Source organism: Accipiter gentilis, chromosome 11 (assembly GCF_929443795.1).
Source record: "Accipiter gentilis chromosome 11, bAccGen1.1, whole genome shotgun sequence".
NCBI classification, from domain to species: domain Eukaryota; kingdom Metazoa; phylum Chordata; class Aves; order Accipitriformes; family Accipitridae; genus Astur; species Astur gentilis.
The window spans coordinates 34,545,295-34,566,749 of NC_064890.1; the positions used below are offsets into that span (position 1 = coordinate 34,545,295).

General features: G+C 41.5%; 1 protein-coding gene across 2 annotated transcripts in view; it reads right to left on the bottom strand.

Annotated features, from left to right (window-relative positions):
- Positions 1 to 8,191: 8,191 nt before the first annotated feature.
- Positions 8,192 to 21,455, bottom strand: part of SCAF11 (SR-related CTD associated factor 11) — a 48,791-nt gene continuing 35,527 nt past the window's right edge. For both annotated transcript variants that reach the window (XM_049813627.1, XM_049813625.1), the window contains exons 11-15: positions 14,606 to 17,125; positions 12,668 to 13,011; positions 9,859 to 10,077; positions 9,311 to 9,430; positions 8,192 to 8,946 (exon numbers count right to left, since the gene is read on the bottom strand). In XM_049813627.1, coding sequence (XP_049669584.1) covers positions 8,818 to 8,946; positions 9,311 to 9,430; positions 9,859 to 10,077; positions 12,668 to 13,011; positions 14,606 to 17,125 — 3,332 coding nt within the window. In that variant the 3' untranslated portion in view covers positions 8,192 to 8,817. The remainder of the gene's footprint in view (positions 8,947 to 9,310; positions 9,431 to 9,858; positions 10,078 to 12,667; positions 13,012 to 14,605; positions 17,126 to 21,455) is intronic.

Sequence of the window (21,455 nt, forward strand, 5' to 3'; positions counted from 1 at the left end):
ATGTAACCGTACGTGTTGCGGTGCGATTGCCAGCTCTGTCTCCTCTGTATTTTCGCTCTTCTTAGTATAATAGGGCTATGTGGGAATTTGATGCAGACTTGGCTGTCACTTAACTCCTCACAGCTCCAAGTTGTTTGTGACAAATCCAATTTTTGAAAGTTCATTGAGTGGGAGAGCAAGTGGCAATGTGTGTTTCATATTACGTATGATACACAGCATGCTACCATGACAGGTATTTTTGGAGCAGGTAAATGCGTAATTTCTATTAGGCGTGTTTTTCTTCATTGTAAGATACTTCAGTGACACCACTGCTCATTACAACCGATGGAAGATGTCCTGTGGTCTCCAGTGAGCGTCATCTCAGGAGCACAGTCGTAAAGAATCTCTGTTTTGGCTTGGCTCCACAGCATCTTCTTGAAGAAGAGTACAAAATTCTTGGGCAAAAAATAACAAAACTATGTTACGCTAATTCCAGCTTAGGTGTATTTTTAAAACGAGGAAATCTCTTGCCTCTACAGTTATAGTTGTTCTTTGAAGTGTTTCTCAGTATAGTAAGGATGCTAAAAGCATCTCTTGCCAAAGTAAATGTTGCTCCTCAATCACGGGTCTGCTCTAGAGGTGGTTAAGTTATCAGCACGGTAGCAGAGCACTTTGTTGGCGTGTGGTCTAACCTCCGCTGAGAACTATTGCAACAGACTTGCCGGGAAGAAGAAAAAGCGTTATGATTGTTCACCTTTAATCAGCTCTTTTCCCCATTAATTTACGCTAGGCTTTGCTTGATGATGCAGTTCCCCGTGTTTCTTCTGTGGCGTGTGATGGCAGGGCTGAAGTGCACAGCCATCAGTGTTAATTACTGCCCGCCTACCTACAGCTCGGGGCACAGCACATCCTAGATTCGGATAATTTTATTACTACTAAAAATATTTTGGTTTCAGTTTTTTCTTTTTTAGTTTCACTCTCCAGCTTCGAAGGGCGTAGCCTGGAGGGAGAAGGCACCGGAGCACGTAGCGAGGTTTGAATTCAATCCACGTCACTGCCAAAGATCTCCTTCGTGGCTTGCAGCAAGTCACAGCACGTGGAACCGTCTCGTCTGCTGTAACACGGAGATCGCAGTACTGCCCTGCCTCGTGGGACAGCAGTTCGTTGTGATACGGTGACGTGCAACAGCTAGGGATGCCCGTAATCGTCTAGTCGTGCTCTTTCTCCCTCCTCTGCCTTTTCTACCAGGTAGTTATTAGGCTGTCGGTCGTTCCTCGCATGGGCGGCTGCAGAGAGCTTTGTGGCTGATGTCCTTTCGCTCGCTGGGCGCGGTGGTGCGTGCGCAGACTGCGGAGCCTGGCGTGGGCAGCGAGATGAAGGTCGCCGAGCCGAAAGGTTGCTCGGCGTCCTGCGTGGCAGAGGGTGGGTGAACTGTGTGTAGCTGGATCCGTTGGGTGAGGGGGATTTCACGTGGAGTGGTTCGAATTCGGGACTCGTTTTCAAGTGGTGGAGAATTCAAGGCTGATTATAACGAGTATGGTTATCCGCAGTTTGTTTGTGGCAAAATGGCAATATGTTCTTAAATGACTGCAACTTCAAAACCGTCTTCGGTTGGGTTTAGTAGCCTGCTGGTTTTCACGTGGTTGTAGCACAACTTGCCGTTTCTCATGGCGTCGTCGCCGTTTGTGTCTTGGCTCCTCCCTGTCTGTGGTAAGATAACCAGAGTAATCTGGGCCGATACCTTTAAAAAAGCTGGTTGCTTTTTACCGTAGGTGAAAAGAAATGCGATATTAGAGTAACAAAAATCTCATAAAGGTGAATCGTGGTGAGGTCTATCTTCTGCTGTTGCGTTGGGTGGCTTTTGGACAGCTGTTTTAAGGTAGCCTTTGACTACCTTTTAGGTGGATTTGCTGCAAACGGCATTTCGAGAGGATCTGCTGGTTTTGTTGTTTGGGGATTTTAAATCGGCGTGTTCACAGGTAACTTGTCCTGGCCGAGAGGAAATTTTTCTTTTACCCAGATACCTGCTTGTTCTTTATCTTTGGGCAGGGCTCTCTGTGTTTATATTTAGGATGGAGTTACGTGGTGAATGACGAAGCATGAAACACGTCCTCCAGGACAGGGGGTTGTGCCCTCCCCCCGGTTCTGCTGCTGCTCTGGGTGGTCTCCTCGCTGGCCCAGGGCCCTGGGGAGGTTGGCTGGAGCGCAGTCGCTTTTTCAATCTCTGGTGAAGGGGTAGTAAGGGACGAAGAAGGGCCGGTACTGCTTGCTCTATTCCTTTGGAATAAGAGCCTAGAACCAGGGACCGGCACCATTACAGAAGTTAATCTGATTACATCATTCCACTAAGATGTCATCGGGGTAATGAAGAAATGGGGTGGGTGCTGTTCTGGGTGCGTCTCCCTGTGCTCCCTTCACAACCCCAGAGCTCTGTGGCTGCCCTGGGCACCGCAGCGTGCCGGCGGGGCTGTCCTACCTGCGTCACCTGCGGTCCGCAGGGTTTGGAAGGGTCGCAACGTCGAATCTTTCTTCTGTCATAAACCTCGGTGAAGTCTTGGCCAACTGACCTACGGCTGACTCCGTAGTAAAACCCACAGTGCATCAGAAATTTAATCCGCTTGCCACAACCCGTGTAACACGAGGTGCCCGCGCTGTGTGGCTGTGTTTTGTATTGACCCCAGTACCAAGTATCGCGGTGTGTTTATTAGAACTCTGTAAATTTAAATGTTCATTGAATTCCCCCCTAGGAACTGCCCTGGGACGCCAGGCTGGAGCTCGGGGCTTGATGCAAGGCCATGGAAGTCCATCTCCTTGTGCCCTCTTTGGCTTGATGATGTGGCTGTGTCACGGAGAGGGAGGTGGGGGTTGAATCCCCTGGTGAGGAGGGTCTCCCACCCCCCCCCGAGCTGCTTATTTAATCCCTTGTGTTTTGGGGATGCTGAGGTTATGGAGCGAAGCCACGTGCTTTGCACAGGGAGCCGCAGCTCTGTAGTGTATTTTGCATTAGTCGAAGACAACCAAATCAGAGGCGCGTTTTGTGCCTCCCAGATACGTCATTGTGTTTTCAGGGGGAATATTTTAGAGTTTATCAGTCTGATACGGTCGTTTAACTACCAGGTACCGTGCAGGGGTAAAGAATGACTGAGCAAGCTGAGTGTGCAACGGCCTTTTCTCCTAGGTGCTCCCTAAGGACAGGTTTCCTTTTGGGCGCACGTGTGTCCCTGCGGAGGCAGCACCGGGGGTCCCTGGTCCTCCCGCTGCCCGCAGGAGGAGACCCTCCGCGCTCCCGGCTTTGGGCAGGGCGACTCACTGGCCATGCTTCGGCCATTAGCACTCCTGATAAACGTCTGCACCGTAAATACCTGCACGACGGATGCCCCTCTGTAACCTGAGATCAAAAAAAGCAGCAATGTTCCTGTCCTGTGTTAAGAGGAGACTCTGCCCACCACGTGCAAGCTACTTTCCTGGTCCTTTGGAGCCCCGAATTTCTGCAACAGACCCTGGAATTTATAGGTAAGTGCTGACTTCCAAGAGTTGTTATTTTCTTTAATCCCACCTGCTATTGCACCGAAGCATCTAGGAATCCCTGGCTCTTTTTGATTGATGCTCATCATAAAAAATTCAGTGGTTGTAGGCCTAATTTCCGCAACACTTTAGGACTAATTATGTGACAACCTGCTGCCAAAATTCCTTAGGTTTGGCTCCTGCAGTACTTTTTCTCTGTGTTGGATTCCACTCTGGGTTTGATTGTTCGCTGTGGATAATGAGCAGCTACTGCATTGCTGTAAGCCCCTGTATTTATTGCACAGTCTTTGAAAATGAAGAGCAGACTGAAAGTTTACTGTTGGTGTGTGGGTCTCTGGGAGCTGTGAGTGAGTTATGCTGGAAAATAGAGTCAAGTGCCATAGCCCAGCCTCTGCCTTCTCACAGAGTCATCTCCTTCTAGGCAAGTAGTTAACTGCGCTTTTATTTTTTTTTAATCTCTAGGTTAGTGATTTAAAAAAACCAAAACAAACTTCATAGATGCTTCATTCATTATTTTGAAAGCTGCTGCATCTAATAAGTACTCTTTAATAGCCAATTTCAGTTGGTTGTCCTTACTCTTGTCTCTACTTTTTTATAAACTATTGACTAATGTGAATATTGCACTATTTAATAATCATCAAAATCTTTGCCAGAGTAGTTTCATCACTGTGATTCAAAAGGTGCAAGTTCACCTTTGGAATCAACATACTTGTTTTACACACCGATGGGTCACGATGCCTGAGATGAGGCTTCTGCGAAAAAAACCCAAACCCTTTTGTTGGCAGGAGACTCTAGCACAGTGATCTCTATAGCAAAACTGAGTAAAGATTTCAAGGCCTTTCCAGACAGACTTTAGCTGCATAAACCAGACTGCAATGGCACTCGCTCCGCAAAAATCAGAAGTCCTGACTAATGAGCTACTTCTGCCCCTGCCGTTTGTCCCCACGTGCCTCTCCTCTTTGCATGTTCTGGGCCCGAAATGTTTCTGTCCTGGTGGTGCTGACACTGCTCAGCCCCAAAAACGCGGTATCCTGCCTCCCACCCGTTTGCTCGGTGCAGTCATTGCCCTTTGAGGAGACCAGGCAGATGGTTCTCCTGATGCATAAGAAGTCAGTCATTTGATTTTTAAATGCATGAAACTCCTCACCTGCTTAAGCTTGACTGCATGCACTTGCAGGATCCAGATCAAGATCTCGGCACGCACCCAAATCAACTTCTGTGATGGCAGTGTGCGCAGTGCGCGCAGCATGCAGCAATCTGCAGGTAAAGGCTGGGGGGGGGGGGGGGAGTGGTGGACATAGTCAACCAGCTGTACTGAAAAGCTCTTTGCAACTGTAGATGAAGTGGTGATTTTTTTAATTTTTTTTTTTTGCTGTTAGGATGCTTGAAAAGGTCTGTGCCCCCAAGCAGGCATGTGGTAATAAGGCTGGCTTACAACTTAGGCAAGAAATTTTTAATTAACTGCAGTCAGTTGGTTTAAATTACTTTCAAGACTCTCTTTTCTTGGAAATAATGTCTTTCAGCATGTCTTCCCTCAGCCTCCAATGCAGCGATCTTAACTGTATTTCCATCTACTTGAGGTAACGTTACTCATCATGACAAAACACTCCCTGGCTTAGTCTCCCTAGCCCCGCTTCACGAGGCGATTACAGCTGCAGGACACGGCTCCGAGCGCTGCTGCTCTTCCTTCTCAAAACTTGGCCTCGAGGAACCGACACCTCTGAGCTTCCCTCTTCCCCGTCACCATCCTCACCAAGCCCCTCGAGTCCTGACTGTCATTTCTAGCCTTGCTCCTCAACAAGTGGTGTGCTCTTCCTGAAGCCCCCGGGCCCCTCTATTAGGGCACCTTCATTAAGCCCAGAACCAAGATACTACAGGAGCAGCGTCTAGCCAAGACCAGCCTTTCCCACCAGGGCTGTTAACGACCAACCCCAATCTAACAAAGCACCTTTGAATTTCACAGAGCAGGCTCTCACACAGCTGTGTCTGCATTACCTATGGAGGTTCCTCAGCAAAGCACGGTGGGGTTAATCCTAGGAAGTAAAGTGATGCTTGGAATATAGCTCCCAAGCAAAAGGTAGGCTATCGTGTGCTAAACTCCCAGCGGGCTATTTCAGCGAAGCCCACTCTTTGGATCAGCACTTCTGGTGTGCAGGACACAGCCTAGTTGGTTTGAGTCCTGCCCGGGTCTGGTCCATGCAGCAGCCGAGCCCCGGCGCATTGTGCAAGACCCAGTACGCAGCGTCCCCACCGCAGCACTCGCTGGAAAGGGACATTCTGCCACATGCAGTTGGTTTTTTTTCCTCAGGTTGGAGCGTCTGCAGAGAGGCAAGGCAGGGTGAAGACAGACTAACTGAAAAGAAAATGAAAATGTAAAGGAGGGGAAGCCCAGACCACATAGAACAAGATTAAATATGCACATGTGCAGAAGTAATAGCAATTACATTGCTTTCTGAATTAAACCACTTGAGCCAGAATCATTTAAGACCAAACACGGACTACTGCCAGCTTAGTGAAAAGAATTTATTAGAAACTGTTAAGCACTACACAAAACTAGTTTTTAGAGTATTTTTTCAGTAGACAGCACTCCAGCCTTATGCTACAAACACCATATTGTGGACTTTGGACAGCCACTGTGCTCGTTAAGATACATCTTTAGGATGAGACATTCAAGCAGCATGCACAGTGAGACAGTGGAAGGAGTGCAAGGAAAACCCTTTTGATTTGCATAAGTTCACAGAAGGTATACAGTTTTGTACTTGTTTTCCTCAAGGCAATTTGACTAGAATGAATTACCGGTACCCTAGAGGCAGTGAGGGGGCTCAGCATCCCCAGCACTCTGCCTTCAGTGCTAGTGCATGTTGAGACTTCCAGTACAAGGAGTTGCAATAAATAGAAACACAGCTTTTATACTATTTTAACAAAAACATGACTACAAGGTTAAAGTACACGCCTTCTCGGGCAGCTGCACCAACAGAGACCTTACCGCTTTTTGGAAAAAATAGGAGGAGAGTTTATGTATTAAGGCAATGCATTTTTTTTTTAATTCAACATAGAAATTGTAACGAACTGTGTATTTTCTGTTAAGTTCTGTTCAGTAAAAAATAAAGTTACTGATCACATGCTACTCTAGCTGATATTCTTCATTACGTTTTGAAATACAGTGGAGCATCACTATAGTCACTGCCCCAACAACGCGGCAGCAAGTGACAGCTTATCTTCCAGCCAGGAGCTGCAAAACAAGAAATTAATGAGCCCCTCCCCTCACCCAGTTTAAATCCTCCAGTGTTCCTTCCCACCCAATTTCCACCTCTGCTCTAAAAGGGAAAAAAACCCCACAAAACATTTATCTGGCTCCTGAAAGGAGCTTTATAGCAAGGCTCAACTGTATAGAGTAAAAAGATATAAAAAGTCATTAAAATCCAAAAATTCAGAGAAGGAAAATGTAATAAAAATAAGTACGCATGGCGTGATAACCCAGGATAGACATAGCAATTTGCTACAACATTTTTCAAAAAGTGCTAACCAATTTTAGCTTAAAATAGTTCAAGAGATCATACAAATTGCTACCACAGTGTAAAACTGAGTATTTTGAAAAATCTAAAACCTGGCTTGACTGTAGAAAAATGTATTATATCTGTTTCTAATTTACATAGTATTTTTATTTAGGCACACAAAAATAAATATAGACAGTCAAATGCTTCATTAAGTCTGTAGAAAGCTATAGTTAAAACCGAGTGAGCAACTGTTGCGACAAAAATCACATTTTTTACATGTATATATCTCTCTCTATAATTACGTGTGTGTACAGGGCTGTATATCCCTTATTTCATCCTCAGGCTTCTGCAAAAGTTAGTTACGGGTAAGACTGCGTTTTCTGCCAAGAACAGTCACTGTGGGAACTACTGGCTACTAAGAGATCATTTCTCAGAAAACTCGATTGATACTTTCTATCAAAATGGTTTATAGTCATGTTTTTGGGCCAGGAGACCTCGGGCTGGAGCAGAAGCCAGGCCGAGCCAACACCGAAGGTTGTTACCGTGTGGGAGTGCTGGAATTTCAACAGCGCTGTCTAAGGGAACAGAGATTTCTGTCTCGGAGTAAGTAAGGCTCCTTCTCCACTCCAATCCAGAAGGATCCCAAGCTGTTCTTTCCGTAAGGAGCACACAGCGATGACGGTGTTCCAGCAACCCTCCCTGCTGCTGCTACACCTCAGTAAAAGTGGTTTTAAGCATTGCCCTAGCACCTTCAATGACCCCACATCTGCTTTTAAAACGCTTGTGGTAGCCCTGCCGCCCTCCCTAGACAGAAGCGCTCGGGGTAGTAGAAAAGTCCCTGCGGGTGACTACAGGTTGCGCACATTCAACGATACCAGTCTGGTGACGCGTGCTACGGTCCCCAGTTAACGAAGAAAAGTATTAGGCAGTTAAGACTGGCGCAGCAGGCAGTCTCTGAGCAACTGGGAGCCGAGTAACAAATGCCAGCTTCCTTAATTTTACTTGAAGAAGAAACTGGTTTATGTTTCTGAACATCCAGCTCTAGCCTACTAATTCCCTACTAGCTAAGGGCAGGGTTAGACATGAACTGAGGTGGTCAGTGTGTGGTGAGCGAGGGCTTTCAGCACATAAAAATTAGTCAAGTTCATCCCACTATCTTGAAACAAATTGAAAAACATCACAAACAAAACCAAGCAGCATAATTTTTATTTGGTGTTACAACAGACGTGCAGCGCCCATGGTTTTGGGCACTGCATTTTACTGTTTATGATTTTTCTTTTTAAAATCTAAACAGTTCTTCTGTTCAGACAACTCCATGTGCTTTTTTTTTATATATATACACATTGTGACCCCTGCATTCAGCCTGTCCAGTTAACGCTAGAAATATTTGTCAAGGCAATACATTATTTTATCTTTGCTATAATTAGGGAGAAATCAAAAGAAAAATTTTTACTTTAATCTGACCGATTACATGTACTGTACATACCTGTTCCAAAACCAATGTACCCAGACAGAAGTTTCTAGTTTAATGCACTCTTATTCAATTCAAAATGCTGTACATCTAAGTATCCACACAATCGTACATTCCTAATGATTCTTCTTTACACCTTTATTTTTTTTAGACATCTGTTTTTAAAAAGGAATAAAGAAGTTGCCCTGTAGATCTATATTTCTTTAGAACAAAACATTATATACTACATTGAAAAATAATTTTATCAAAACCAGATTCAAATCAGTCATGTACAATTTTCAGTTAACGGTTTATATTGAAATTGCACTTTGCAGATAGAATAAAATTAAAAACTGAAAACATGTTCTATTTCCTTTCACAGGAGACTGCTTCTTCAAGATTTTTCTTCCGTGAATGTTTATATTTGTCTACATATGCTTTCACTAGATTTGCCACTTTTGCAGAATTAACTTCTCCGCTCTTGCTATGACAAACCTACAACAGTTTTAAAGAAAAAAAATGTTTGAAACACTTCTGTTGATGTGCTGCTATTTCACAGTATTCATTTATCCTCCCAACACCCCAGGTTTCTCCATCTCAGGCAGAACAACTTTGGAAACTCCTAATGCTTCCCAATTGCTTCCCAAATACTTCTGAATTCCCATTCACCTCTTTCACACAATAAATGAGTTGCGTTCTGAGGAGCTGAAAAAGCTCTCGAGGAGAAAGACCAAGGTATTTTTGCTTTTCCTGTTCCCCCTCCCAGCAGCTACCGGTTCTTCCCACAAAATTTAGGAAATCCATCCCAAACCGTACCTCAACTGAAATGTATGCATTGCAGATGAATAGATCAACTTACTTTATCTACAGCTTTCCGCACAATTTCTTTATATTCTTCCTTAGTGATGTCTTTATTTTGGTAGAAAGGCTTAATAGCTAGTTTGACCTCTTGTGCCGCTTTTTCTTGAATTAACAATTTCTAATGAAAAAACAAACTTGAGTATTATTTTTCAGTGCCTGCATACTTATCGTTTTATCAATCACAAATTAAAACTTCACAAAGTTACTACAGAAGACTAGAAGACCATGCTGCCCTCATTCACATCTCAGCTCTCATGCGAGCTGCCTGTGTTTTACTAAGAACAGAATGTTGTCCCACAGCAATTTAATATTCGTAACAGTGCTCCTTTAAAGAAGACGACATTAAAGAGTCAACTTGCTAGTTTATGTCCTAGAGCCACCGTGAAAGTATCACGTACATGATGGTATTAAGTATATTACACAGAAGGGGTATTGTTATAGTTTACTATTTTTTAGTATGTCAAAATTTTATGTATTTTATAGATATACATATATATGAGTTTTTATATATTGTATACACACACACACTCTGAACTTTGAACTTGCCTGGTCCTTCTTTGAGCTATCTGCGCTGGCTTCCACTGTTACGCTTGCTTTGTTTTCTCCCAATTTTACAGCTGTGTTAGAGCTTTTGATGTGACTTGATGACGTTGCATTACCCGAACTTGGTCCCTGAACTGTTCCCACGTTTCCCAGGACTGCTGTTGGAGCAGGCAAGACTGGAGCGCTCATGTTATTACTTACATGAGCAGCATTTGGAATACCCTGTTTTAAAAAGTTATCAGCAGTTAATACATTATCCTTCAGCATGACAACATGCCCTTCTAGAAGTCTCAGCAGCTATAGAAAGAGCATCAATACTACATGCTTTGGTTCATTAGCTAATTTCCACACTATCCCATTATTATGGAAGATATCCACAATATATCAAATCTACTTAAAGGAAAAAAACCCCACAAAGCTTGAAAAGTAAGGTATCCTCCGCATCACTGCTGTGGTTGCTAGATTCCGGCTCCGATCCCAGTGATAAAGCAAAGTACCCTGCAAACAGGCACAGAGCGCATTAGCACAAGGGGAAGGAAGCTTTTGGCTGCAGAACCTCTCTATTTGTCCCAGGAGAGCACAGGAAGCTCTGTTTGGTACATCAGATTAACTTTTTTTTCTTTTTTTTCCCACAAATTAGCACCTAAACATACATATAAAAAGTCATCTTAAACCACGCTTGCATTCCTGCATTGTAATGATGCTGCTTTGGAAACATTTCTTTTCATGTTCGTTATCATCTTGAACTTGTGAATGCATTTCAAATGTAAAACACACCTACAAGTCTACTTGAGGCTAGAGGTGAAATGCTGGTTGAAGCACTGTGATCTGTTCCTCAGGAAAAGCCATTTTCTCTACACTTCCAAACATCAACCAAAAGACCACGGACACTGCTGATACTTTGGAACTGAGAAATTAAGTAGCTCTCAGACCTCAGATAGAAGTCATTTTTTATAGCAAAAGCCCAGAACGCATCCTCCCAACATAATTCTGGCAGGCTACTTAAATGCTACTTTTTTTGCAGGTAATCACCATTATTTTTTTCACATTTGCATTTACCCAGACGGAAAATAATGAAACAGGAATCTGAGCTCCTTGGAAAGGACACAGATACTGAGCTGTTATAACCAGCGTGCTAACACTCGCCAGCACACTCTCTAATTTTCCTGTCAACAGGAAGGGCAGGTGGAGTCCTGTATAGAAGTCACCGTATAGAAGTCACTATACAGTGACTTCTGTCGTGCTACCTCCAAGGACTTGTTCAACAAACGCTCAAAGCAAGAGCAGCAGCTCCCAAGAGCATTCAGGTTCATGGACCATTCCACTAAAGCAGGTAAGAGCAACAAATTAACAGGGGCTTTACTAACAAATAACTGTAGTTTGGAGCAATACACAGTATCTTTAGAGAAACATATTTACTGCTGCACTAGATACTGTATTTCACAGAGTTTTGTAGCATAGGTTCCGACTTCTTACATTTTTAGAGGTTAAACCTACTCAATTTCCAATTGTGAAAATATTTTAATGACAGACAGCACGCATTAGTCAAATCAACAAGCAATCTACCAGCCTTTTAGTTCCAATAGTACCTAACTGTTTTACCTTACAGAGTATTAAATTATTTCATATGGCCTGTAACCGCACTCAGTATTTCCCACAGTACTTAACTCCTTTTGTTCTAAGTTAATGACTATGAATAGGTAATGGCAGCTGAAAGTGAAAAAAAAAAAAAATGTAGGCCATTTTTTGGTTTGCTTCAAATCTTTAAAAGGTGATGCATGAAAACAGAGGGTTAGAAATCATTGTTCTAGAACACCACTTTTTCAACCTGGAATGCAGGGGAAATCATTTTAGGTTAGAGAAGGCAGCCTGCAACAGAAAAAAACCACAAACCTCAGTCAAACCCCATAGAGCCTTTTACACATCACAGATGCAGTGTTACATCTCCTTGCAGTGCCATGCATTCTCCTGGAAGTTGTTCATATTCCTTTCCCTGATATAACAGCTCTTAATATAAACAGCTGGCTACAGGAGGAGCTCACACACACAAAGGTTGCTTTAAGATCTCTTGAAAGGCACAAAAAGATGGTCTGACCTGCTCCAAGCACGCCAGAGTCTTTTTGAAACTGGAGAAATGAAGTGAGAGTTAGGTCTCAAACAGGGCATGCAGAACCAGGAGAATCAGGCAAGAAGGGGGAAGTAAAACGTACCAAGAAAGCTTGGAAATTATTAACAAAAAGGCTCAAAAGATTGAACAGAATAGAGAACATGTATGTGGGGGGAAGCTGCTGAGATAGTGACAGCTGGAGAATGGAAGTGTGGAACAAATGGGTGCCATGCAGTACTTGATAAATTTCCTCTGCCGATACACCCCACGGGATGAGAACTGCAATAAAGAGGTTTAGGTCACTTCCTACACGCTGCTGAAAGAGGATTCAACCATTTCCTAAAGCTTAAAAATCAGGTTTTTAAGGCAAAAACTTAGTTTTGGAAACGGGAGACTTCTGAGAAGAAAAAGTTAATGGACAACATTGATGAAGTTTTTCAGTGTTCCATTACCAGCTGGAACACCTTGTTACCACAAAACCCCAGTGATGGTGTCGTGTATTATTATTTGCAAGCTATAGCCCCAAACCAACCCACATCCTCATGGATACTTCCACTTGAAAATTTGATGTGGGGTGGAAGACGACAGGCAAGAGAGAAAGAAACTGCAAGTATAAATTTATCAATACTATGGTATTCAATATAAGAAACGCTTAACTGATACGACTTTGATACTGCTCTTGCTATGGCTTCTGATAAAGCATACCTGCAATTGTTTTCCATCTTGCTGTGAGGCAATGTAGTTGACTTGTTGAGATGGTGGGGGTGGAGGTGGAGGCGGAGGTAATCCCTGAGACAAATTTGTGGGAGCAGCTACCTGTATGAGAGGCACTCCAGTAGGGAGATGCATGGGCATTGGAGGGTGGATGTTGAAAGGATTTCGTTGCATATTCATCATGGGAGGATGGACACCCACTGGATACGGAAAGATATTCATAGGTTGGTGCTGTGCATTCACTTGTGGCATTACATTCATTTGTTGCTGCATCATATTTATTGGTAACTGAGAACCATCACTCTGCTGGTTGCCTTGGTCTTTGAGGTTTGGATCTATCAAAAGAAAGAAACAGACAGTATATGAAGTAGAAGATCCATACTTCATAAAGCAAAAGCGGAGCCAGGTGTCTGAACTCTTCATGAAGTACGGAGTATCAAAAAGCTTTCTATAATCTGCATATTTTAAAGATACTGCATTACATCATTACACAGCACTCATCACCAGACACGTCATGGAGCCAAATGCTAGTTTCTGAGTTTAAAAAGTTCAGGTTACTATGGAAGCCTGCATTTTGAATTTCTATTTTCTCTACTTGTTCCCAAAGCACAGCTAATAAGTTATTTCATCACAATGAAACAGTAGCTCTCCACCAAAGAGTGGGAAGACAACGTAACTTAGCCAGCTTCTGCAATTGCAGAAGGTTAGTCATACGTTATCACATATGCAATTCTTCGCTCTCCTTTGCCTGATTCACACACACTCACTGTACATTCCTGGTAACTACAGAAATACTCTGCTGTTATTTTTTTTTTTCCCCACTGAATAATAAATCAACCTCAACCAATTTCAAAGATGTTCATATTCAGAAAGAGTTGTTCAAAAAACCTGTAATGGTAGAACAGGTATAGCCTAGAAGTAAAAATAACCTCTCAGAATGGCACTTCTTAAAAAAAAATAATTACTTTGGTATCTCATTCTATCTTCAACAGAAGCCAGAAAGTTAGAATCTAGATACAAGCAGCAAGCCTTCCAAAAGCCAAGAAATTAGTTCTGAGAAAGGGCTGATGGGTTATAATTCAGATGCCCTTCCCTTAAAATCCCTTCCTTGAGGAACCCTGTCACCTAATTCACAGGGACTGGGACTTAAACCCTCATGCTCCACCCCAAATCACCGTTTTTAAAGATCACGGGATAACAGAATTGCTGAGGTTGGAAGGGACCTATCGAGATCGCCTAGTCCAACCCACAATTTACATCTGTCTTACTTCAGAGCATTAATAATCTGAGGATGACTTCTTAGCTATTCAGAATCCATCTCATCCACGGTTAACTCACTTTCTACCAAGAAGTTTCTCTCTGTCAGGGCACTTACCTTTTTGATATGAAATACTCAAAAATATTAGACTTCTATTGAGGCTTTAGAGGAATTTTAATGCTGAGCACAGTAAAAGTACTGATTTTGCATTTATAAACCTCCCTAGATTTTTTTAAGCATATAAAGAGGAAAATGCTTATTAAGGAGCAAGATAAATGTCAACATAATGATTTGTCATCTCTAGAATCCTCTGTGTGGGTCTGCACAAGCAAATGCAAATCTCCTTGAAAAAAATGACCCTTTTTAAAAGGTGTGCAGATGCTAAAAGTAACCATGAAGAGGATTTGCTTTCTCTTCAATAAAATTGATTTACTTAAGTAGCACTCTTCAGATGCATAGTCCTTAAATTTCATCTAACTTCAAGCAAAACCAAAAAGCCATCAAAACCCAAGCAATCCCCAGACTCCACACCTACAAACCTCCATATTGCAAAAAGACTATAGATTTACCCCAAGTTATTTGGAAGAACTAAGCAACTTGAGATAGGTCAATACAACTAGGATTTTACTCTGCCACTGCAGCCGTAGCTAAGTTTCCAAAACTATGAATACCTTGTTCAGGTGTCTCCTCTTCTTGTCTCATTCCCCATCCAGACTGTGGGCTTGATGAATTGCGTCCTCTTCTTGAATAATAATTCTGCACATCAGCAGGTAAAGTCTTTCTTACAGCCCAGCTAGATGCAGACGTCCACCCAGATCTGTCAGCAGGTGTATCGAAAGAATAATCTTGTTCATTCTTACGCTTGTATGGCTGATGTTCTGGGAACCTTGAAGTTTCATTCCCAGAACCATTTGAGTTCCCTGAGAGAGGTTTTCTATTTTGCCAGTGATTTTCACTCTGGTCTCCATACATGAAACCACCTCTTCCACGCCCACCTCGGCCACGCTGACCTCTCCCTCGATTTGGAATCCAACCCGAACCAAAGTTTTTATTCCAAGACTGTCCTGAATTGTCATGCCTGCCATCTTCCCAATGCGGTTTATCTCTCTCTCTGTTCTTCACTTCTGGAACAGAGTTTATCCTTTCCATTACCCAGTCTGGACAATCATTCCTCCGCTTGTCTGAAGAACACTGATCATCATTGGTTTTTTCTGTATTGTCCTTCTCTTTTTTAAGACTTTCATTCTGTTTTTCTTGATCACTTCTTCTATACCGATCATTTCCTCTGGGACTCCTCCAGTTGTCATTTGCCCACCTCTCTTTCCAGCGAGGTGAGTGACTGTCCCTCTCGTTTCTAGAGAACGAAGAACCTTTATTTCTTGTCCTAGATCGTGATCTTGACCTAGATCGTGACCGTGACCTAGACCACCTCCTAGTTCTTCTCTCTCTGTCACGATCTCTTCTTTGACTATCTCTATCACTGCTTCGAGATCTAGATTTTTGCCTTGGAGACGAATCCTTAGTTCTTGACCGAGAAGATGATCTCCTGCTTTCCCTGACAGTTTCCCTTTTGGGAGACCGAGATGGTGTTTTCTTCTCATCTTTCAGTGTGTCTCTCTTTGGAGACCGAGACAAGGATCTCCTTCCCTCCCTGACAGTTTCCTTCTTGGGTGATCGTGAGCTCCTGTCTCTGGTCACCTCCCTTTTAGGGGACGGTGACTGAGACTTCCTGCCCTCTCTCCTAGAAGGAGACCAAGTGGTTGATGGAGAGTGAAATCTAGACCTTCTAGTTCGAGTCTTTTTATCTTTCTTGAGTTCTGACTGGCACTCTCTTTCTTGAGGAATAGGTTCATCTTTTTCATCAGAAAGTCCTGAAACTGATGTACAGTTTCCCACCTCACGCTGTAAAGAGTTCACTTCTCCTTGCTCTGTACATTCAACTGGTGGTAACTGCTCAATCTGAGGTTCATTCTGGTCACTGCAAAATGAGTCACAATCCATTGGTATCATTTCGTTGTTGTCTTCACCATAATGTTTATGTTCAGCATTTACCTGGGGTGACTCTGAAGTTCTACCCTCTTCACTTTCTGGCATGGTATTCTCTTTTAAGGATTGTTCTGATGTACTGTCCATAGAAATACTGTGTATTAATATATCTGGTTCTTCATCTTGAACATTTTTTAAATTTTGAATATTTGCACTTGCACAGTCTACTACTGTTTTTTCTTCAGCCTTGGAATCATCTATTTCTATGGCTTCTGGATGCTCAGGCAATTCGCTTCTGGGGCTCTCTAATGGCTGATCTTTTCCTAGAGGTTCTGGATATTCCAACAATTCATTTTCTGGACTAGCCTCAGGTTGATCTATTTTTGTCAAAGTTTCTACATTCTCCATCAATTCATTTTGAGGACTACACAATGTCTGATCTACTTTTTCGGAAGCTGCATGGTCACATACTTCATCTTTGGGACTAGCTACTGTTTCCATTTGTTCCAGAGTATTTTCACAGATCTCCTTATTCTTAATATCAACATTTTTTTCAGTAACTCCTTTTACTTCAGATTCCTGACTTTCACCCCCTGAAGTTAGTACTAGAGGTTCTTGGACAGAAAAACTTATATCCATGTTGCCTGAAGTATCTTCACATTTGTCACATTCTCCTGTAGTTTCCTCAATTTCTGCATGTTCACTACAGCTTTCCAATCCATTAGCAGATTCTGCTTCTGCATTATTTTTCTGTGGAAGACTTGTGTTATTGCTTTCATTATCTGACTGCTGGTCTTTATCTAATGTTAGAACTGCTTCAGACTCAGCAACGTCATCATCTTCCACTAAATCACCGGATGATTTTTCAGAACGTGCAGAACTTCTCAGTTTCTTTTTAGCCACAGGCGTTCGTTGTTTAACTATTCTTTTAGACTTTCGTTTTGGAGGAGCCTTCTCTGGTTCTGAAGGAGATTTATTTAGGGATGGGTTATTGCCATCAGGGGCACTGCACGCAGAACTGCTTGAGCGAGGAGAGCTCCGAGATTGACCCAGAGCCTCGTTTTTGCTGTTTCGTGCAGACCTTCTTCTAGGAGTAGTATTAATTGATTTCCTTCTAGTTCCTCTAGTGCCAGATGAACCAGAAGCTTGCTTTTTCTCTTCTCCTTCTTGGGTACATGCAACAGCATATCCTTTGCCTAAAGATTCTAATAAGAGCAGAATACATTAAAGTTTGATAATAACCATTTATCCATCACAGTTAAGAACATATAATGACCTCCTCCAGTTTAACAGACACCCTCAAATAATACAATTTAAGATTTAGTATGAAATACTGCCACAGCTTTTTTTTTTTTCAGTGCAGACTTTAAAGAACAGAATCAAGCTAACAAAGTGACATGTTAGACATCCAAACACACATTTTAGAAGCACTGCTGGCCCGACTACGTGGACGGTAATGGCATTCACAATGAAACCGCTATTGATATTGCTGTTCAAGGATAGTCAGCATTTAAGCCATTAGAAAAGGAACGAATTAACCACACAACATTGTTAGCATATAGCAGTTTCTGTCATTCTATAACGCAGGCCTGTTGGCAGTGAAGCCTCAATACTGCAGAAGCAAAGCTCAATACTACAGAAAGTGACATTTTTAAATGGCTATCAGTGGATGATCCCATGGGAAGCAGCTGATCAGAAGGAGCAATGACAGCATACCTCTCTACAAAATTGAATTTCAGACAGTGCAAACTCATTCACCAGTCATAAGACAGACCCTGCATGCTCCATGGCAAACTGTACTTAACTCTGCCGCAAGGCACCCAGGGTACCTGCAGCAGCTAACGAACTGAATAAGGAATGCAAGTTTTGGGGCAGCCTAGGGTGCATCAAAAAACCAAAGCTGTAAGAAGAATGACAGTAAGTCACAGACAGCAGCACAGGAGTTCTTGTGCTGATACTGCATTAATTTATTTCATGCTATCCACAATTTGACAAAAGTCTTTGTAGGGAAGCCAAGGGTTATATTCGCTGCAAAGGGAACAGACTGTACTCTTGATACCTATAAAAGCTTATGAGGGACAGCTCAGGAATTAAAGATTAATGATAATTAAGTAAACATACTTGAATATAATACTCACTTCAAAGCTAAATTAATTTCTTGAGATGTCCATTGATTCGTTTCATACTTCGTGTACGTTTCAGAAAGCATCAACAATTTGGTGTTTAAATTGATTCTTTTTACAGCTTCAATTTCATACACAAATAGTGGAAACTTGCTAGGAAAGATTAATTGCTATGGATTTTACAATGAATTTATCACACTACACTTAAACACCTGATTCTAACTCTCTGTATAGTATTATTTCCCATGCTTTTACTGCACTAAAATACCTGTTTAATGTATTCTTAAACAGATTATATAAGATAGGAATAAGACAAGTAAGTAACAGCACAAAAGCTTCTTTCTACCGCTTAGTACTTTGTTAGCAGAATGAAAAACATACCACTGTCTGTTAAATGTAAACATATAATCCGATAACCTTAGAGAATTAACTCCACAAGCACCTTGCTAGCCCTTAGAAGGCTAGAACAGAGCACAGGACTATAATCACCTCCTCTGACCTCCCATGGAAACACACAGTAATTTGCATTAAGAAAATGCAGTTTTGAGTTTTGGATGTCCACTGATCAAATTACCACTCGAGATACTGAAAACCAACAGTATCAATTGTATAGAAGGTACCATATATTTAAAAGATAACAACACGCGTGGTAAAGACCTTGCAGGGGAGTTTTAGGTGATTGGCACTATTGAGGTATCTACTGTAACAGTCTCCCCAATAGTTTTGTTAGAAAGTGACTTCACAGTGGTTAACCAGCAGTTACTCAGCCACATGAGACTGTCTCACACTAACTACATCTTCAAACCTATTAAAAAAGCCAGGAAAACAAGTCAGATGTTACATGTCATTACAAATTTTTAATATCTCTGATTATTTTCTTTGAGGGGGAAGAAATCACCTTGCCATAATAAAAAAACAACAAACCCACAACAGAATGCAAGTGGAATGTGGGAATCCTGACTGAATTAAAAGGCAAGTTATTTTTGTAGCACTTTTAAAGTCTACTTGTGAAACACAAACCCCTTTTTAGCATTTCTTACTACTTGTGTAATTTTAACAGATAAGCTTCACATGCTTCAGACTTGGACCAAATAGAAGGCATTTCAGCTCACTGAATCTTTATTTAAAAATATTTTAATCATGCAAGAGAACTGCATAATGCCAGCCTAAATCATAATGGTATTTGTAAATTCACTAATGCATTTTCAGGTCAAATTAGTAAAAAGACTATTTAATGGTAAGAGAATCTAAAAAAACCTGCAGCAGCTACAGGGAGGATGCAGGCAGTACAGTCATATGACCATCAGTGACATTTTTATGCCTCCTTGCACAACTCTGGAAGCAACTGTCAACTACTGCTCTGATGCAAAACTGTATACTTCAGGTGTGACCAAGAGATGAGGGGAGTGTTAAAAAAAAAAAGCTTATGCTACCATCTTTCAGGCGCAATTTAATAAGAATCACAAGGTCCAGTTTGCCTTTTCTTTTTTTGCATGCGGCTATTTTCAGTATTTTCTTCATTTTTTCTCCTGTTCTCCACCTTTGCAGAAAATTCCAGTGTCCCCTGTTTTCTTTGTCCTTACATTTTCTTGTGCATGTTTGTCTTTTCCTCAGTTGCTATACAAAAAACTGAATGGGGAAGGAACACTCACTCAACAGAATGTGACCAAAATCCTCAAGGGACATCTTCATATCCAACATCCCCTAGTTTCACTAGGAAATTTGAAGAGTCTGTGTCTTACTTCCTGCATGCTCCTTATCAGTAGGAAGTCTTTAAGTCAAACTTGAAGGTGACTTAAAACTTTAGCGTCAACACACTACAATGTTTTAAGAGTCAGTATTGATGACTGCCTTTAACTTTGTCCACAGTGTAGTAATATATTACATTTAACATCTGAACATTAGTTCAGGTGTAGCAAGAACATATGGAAACGTATAAAAGTAACTTATTTGCTGTGTCTTGTTAGCTTGATAATTTCACATTTCAAAAATCACACCTTTAAAAGAGGAAGTGGAATGCTTACATAAAACATATCAAAGTTCTAATCAAGACAACAAGTGAGAAAATTCTGTTCTAAATACAAATTTTAAAAGAAAAATATCTGAAAAAAAGAATTTCCTTTTCTTTCGTAACAAGACCAAACTCAAAATCTACTGCTTCTCCCAAAAAATAGCATAAAGGATTTAGTCCCATGTTCTACCTTAGGAGTTGACTATGTTTTCAGTATTTGCAGATCAGTTGCTGATATTATCAACAGCAATTATTTGCATATTCTAAATAGTCTAATGTTGAAAAATAATCTGGAACTTATTTAAATATTCATCTTTCTGATGACAGAAAAAACTGGATTTGGGGTTGGGTGTTTTTTGGGGTTTTTTTTGTTTTTTTTTTTTTTTTTTTTTTTTTTTTTAAATGCTTCTAGTGCATATTGACAAAGAAGCCTGACTGTGGAAGTAGAAAGGTGAAGGCAAGTCAAGAGACATGAGCTAGCATGTATACTTATTACTACTAGAAGCAGAAAATGGTTAAGGATGAGTTAAATTGCACTGCCAAATGTCAGAGGCCTGAGGAAGCAGCCCATCCATTTTTCACTGGGAAATGCGGAGGTGAAATAAGTAATTTTAACAAGAATGAATACGAATGAATGAAGCATCTTTTTCACAAACCTTCTACTACTAAACTCTTTCCAGAAATTTACTTCCTCACAATTTTTGTAAGCCAGGAGACCCAAATCTCTCCTATCTCTTTGCCTACTAGTCAAGTGAAAGTAGTATAATTCCCAGTTCAAAGAAGGTATTAACTCTAGCCTTAAAAAACAGCACTCCTTTGTTGTCACTTCTTTGAACTTGTGCAGCCTGTTGGAAGAGAAACTACATTCTTGCTGAGTATGGAGAGAGAGGCTGTTAAAAGTAACTGGAGGAAGGCAATTCCTTCCGTGTCTTTTCTTCTGCTAAATTCCTGCCAGATCCTGGCGCTCAAGCACTTTTGCAAGCTTTTGCCCTGTGGACCTTGTGGGCATACTGAAAGTGATCCATACACTGCAGTGTTTCCTGACTACTCCTCTCTCAGGAAGCAGTTTGTTCCTCACACGGCACAATATACCACTGAAATATGTCAAGCCATTCATAATGTATCAAAATGAGATTTATCCATGAACAATAGGAAAAGAAGTCATAACATGAAAGAAGGTGTTGAATTTAGAAAAATGAACAACAGTCATGCCAGTTTCGGGGTGGCTGGTTCATCTTCTGTATTCTTATTTCAGAAATAAACCAGCTGGTTTTGAAACAGTATCAAACTGCATCAAAACTTTTTTTTTTTTTTTCTGTTAACTGTAACTATATACTCCGCTTTGATTTCCAACACTTATATTTTAACAATACTCCACATGAGCTATAAATAAAACTTACA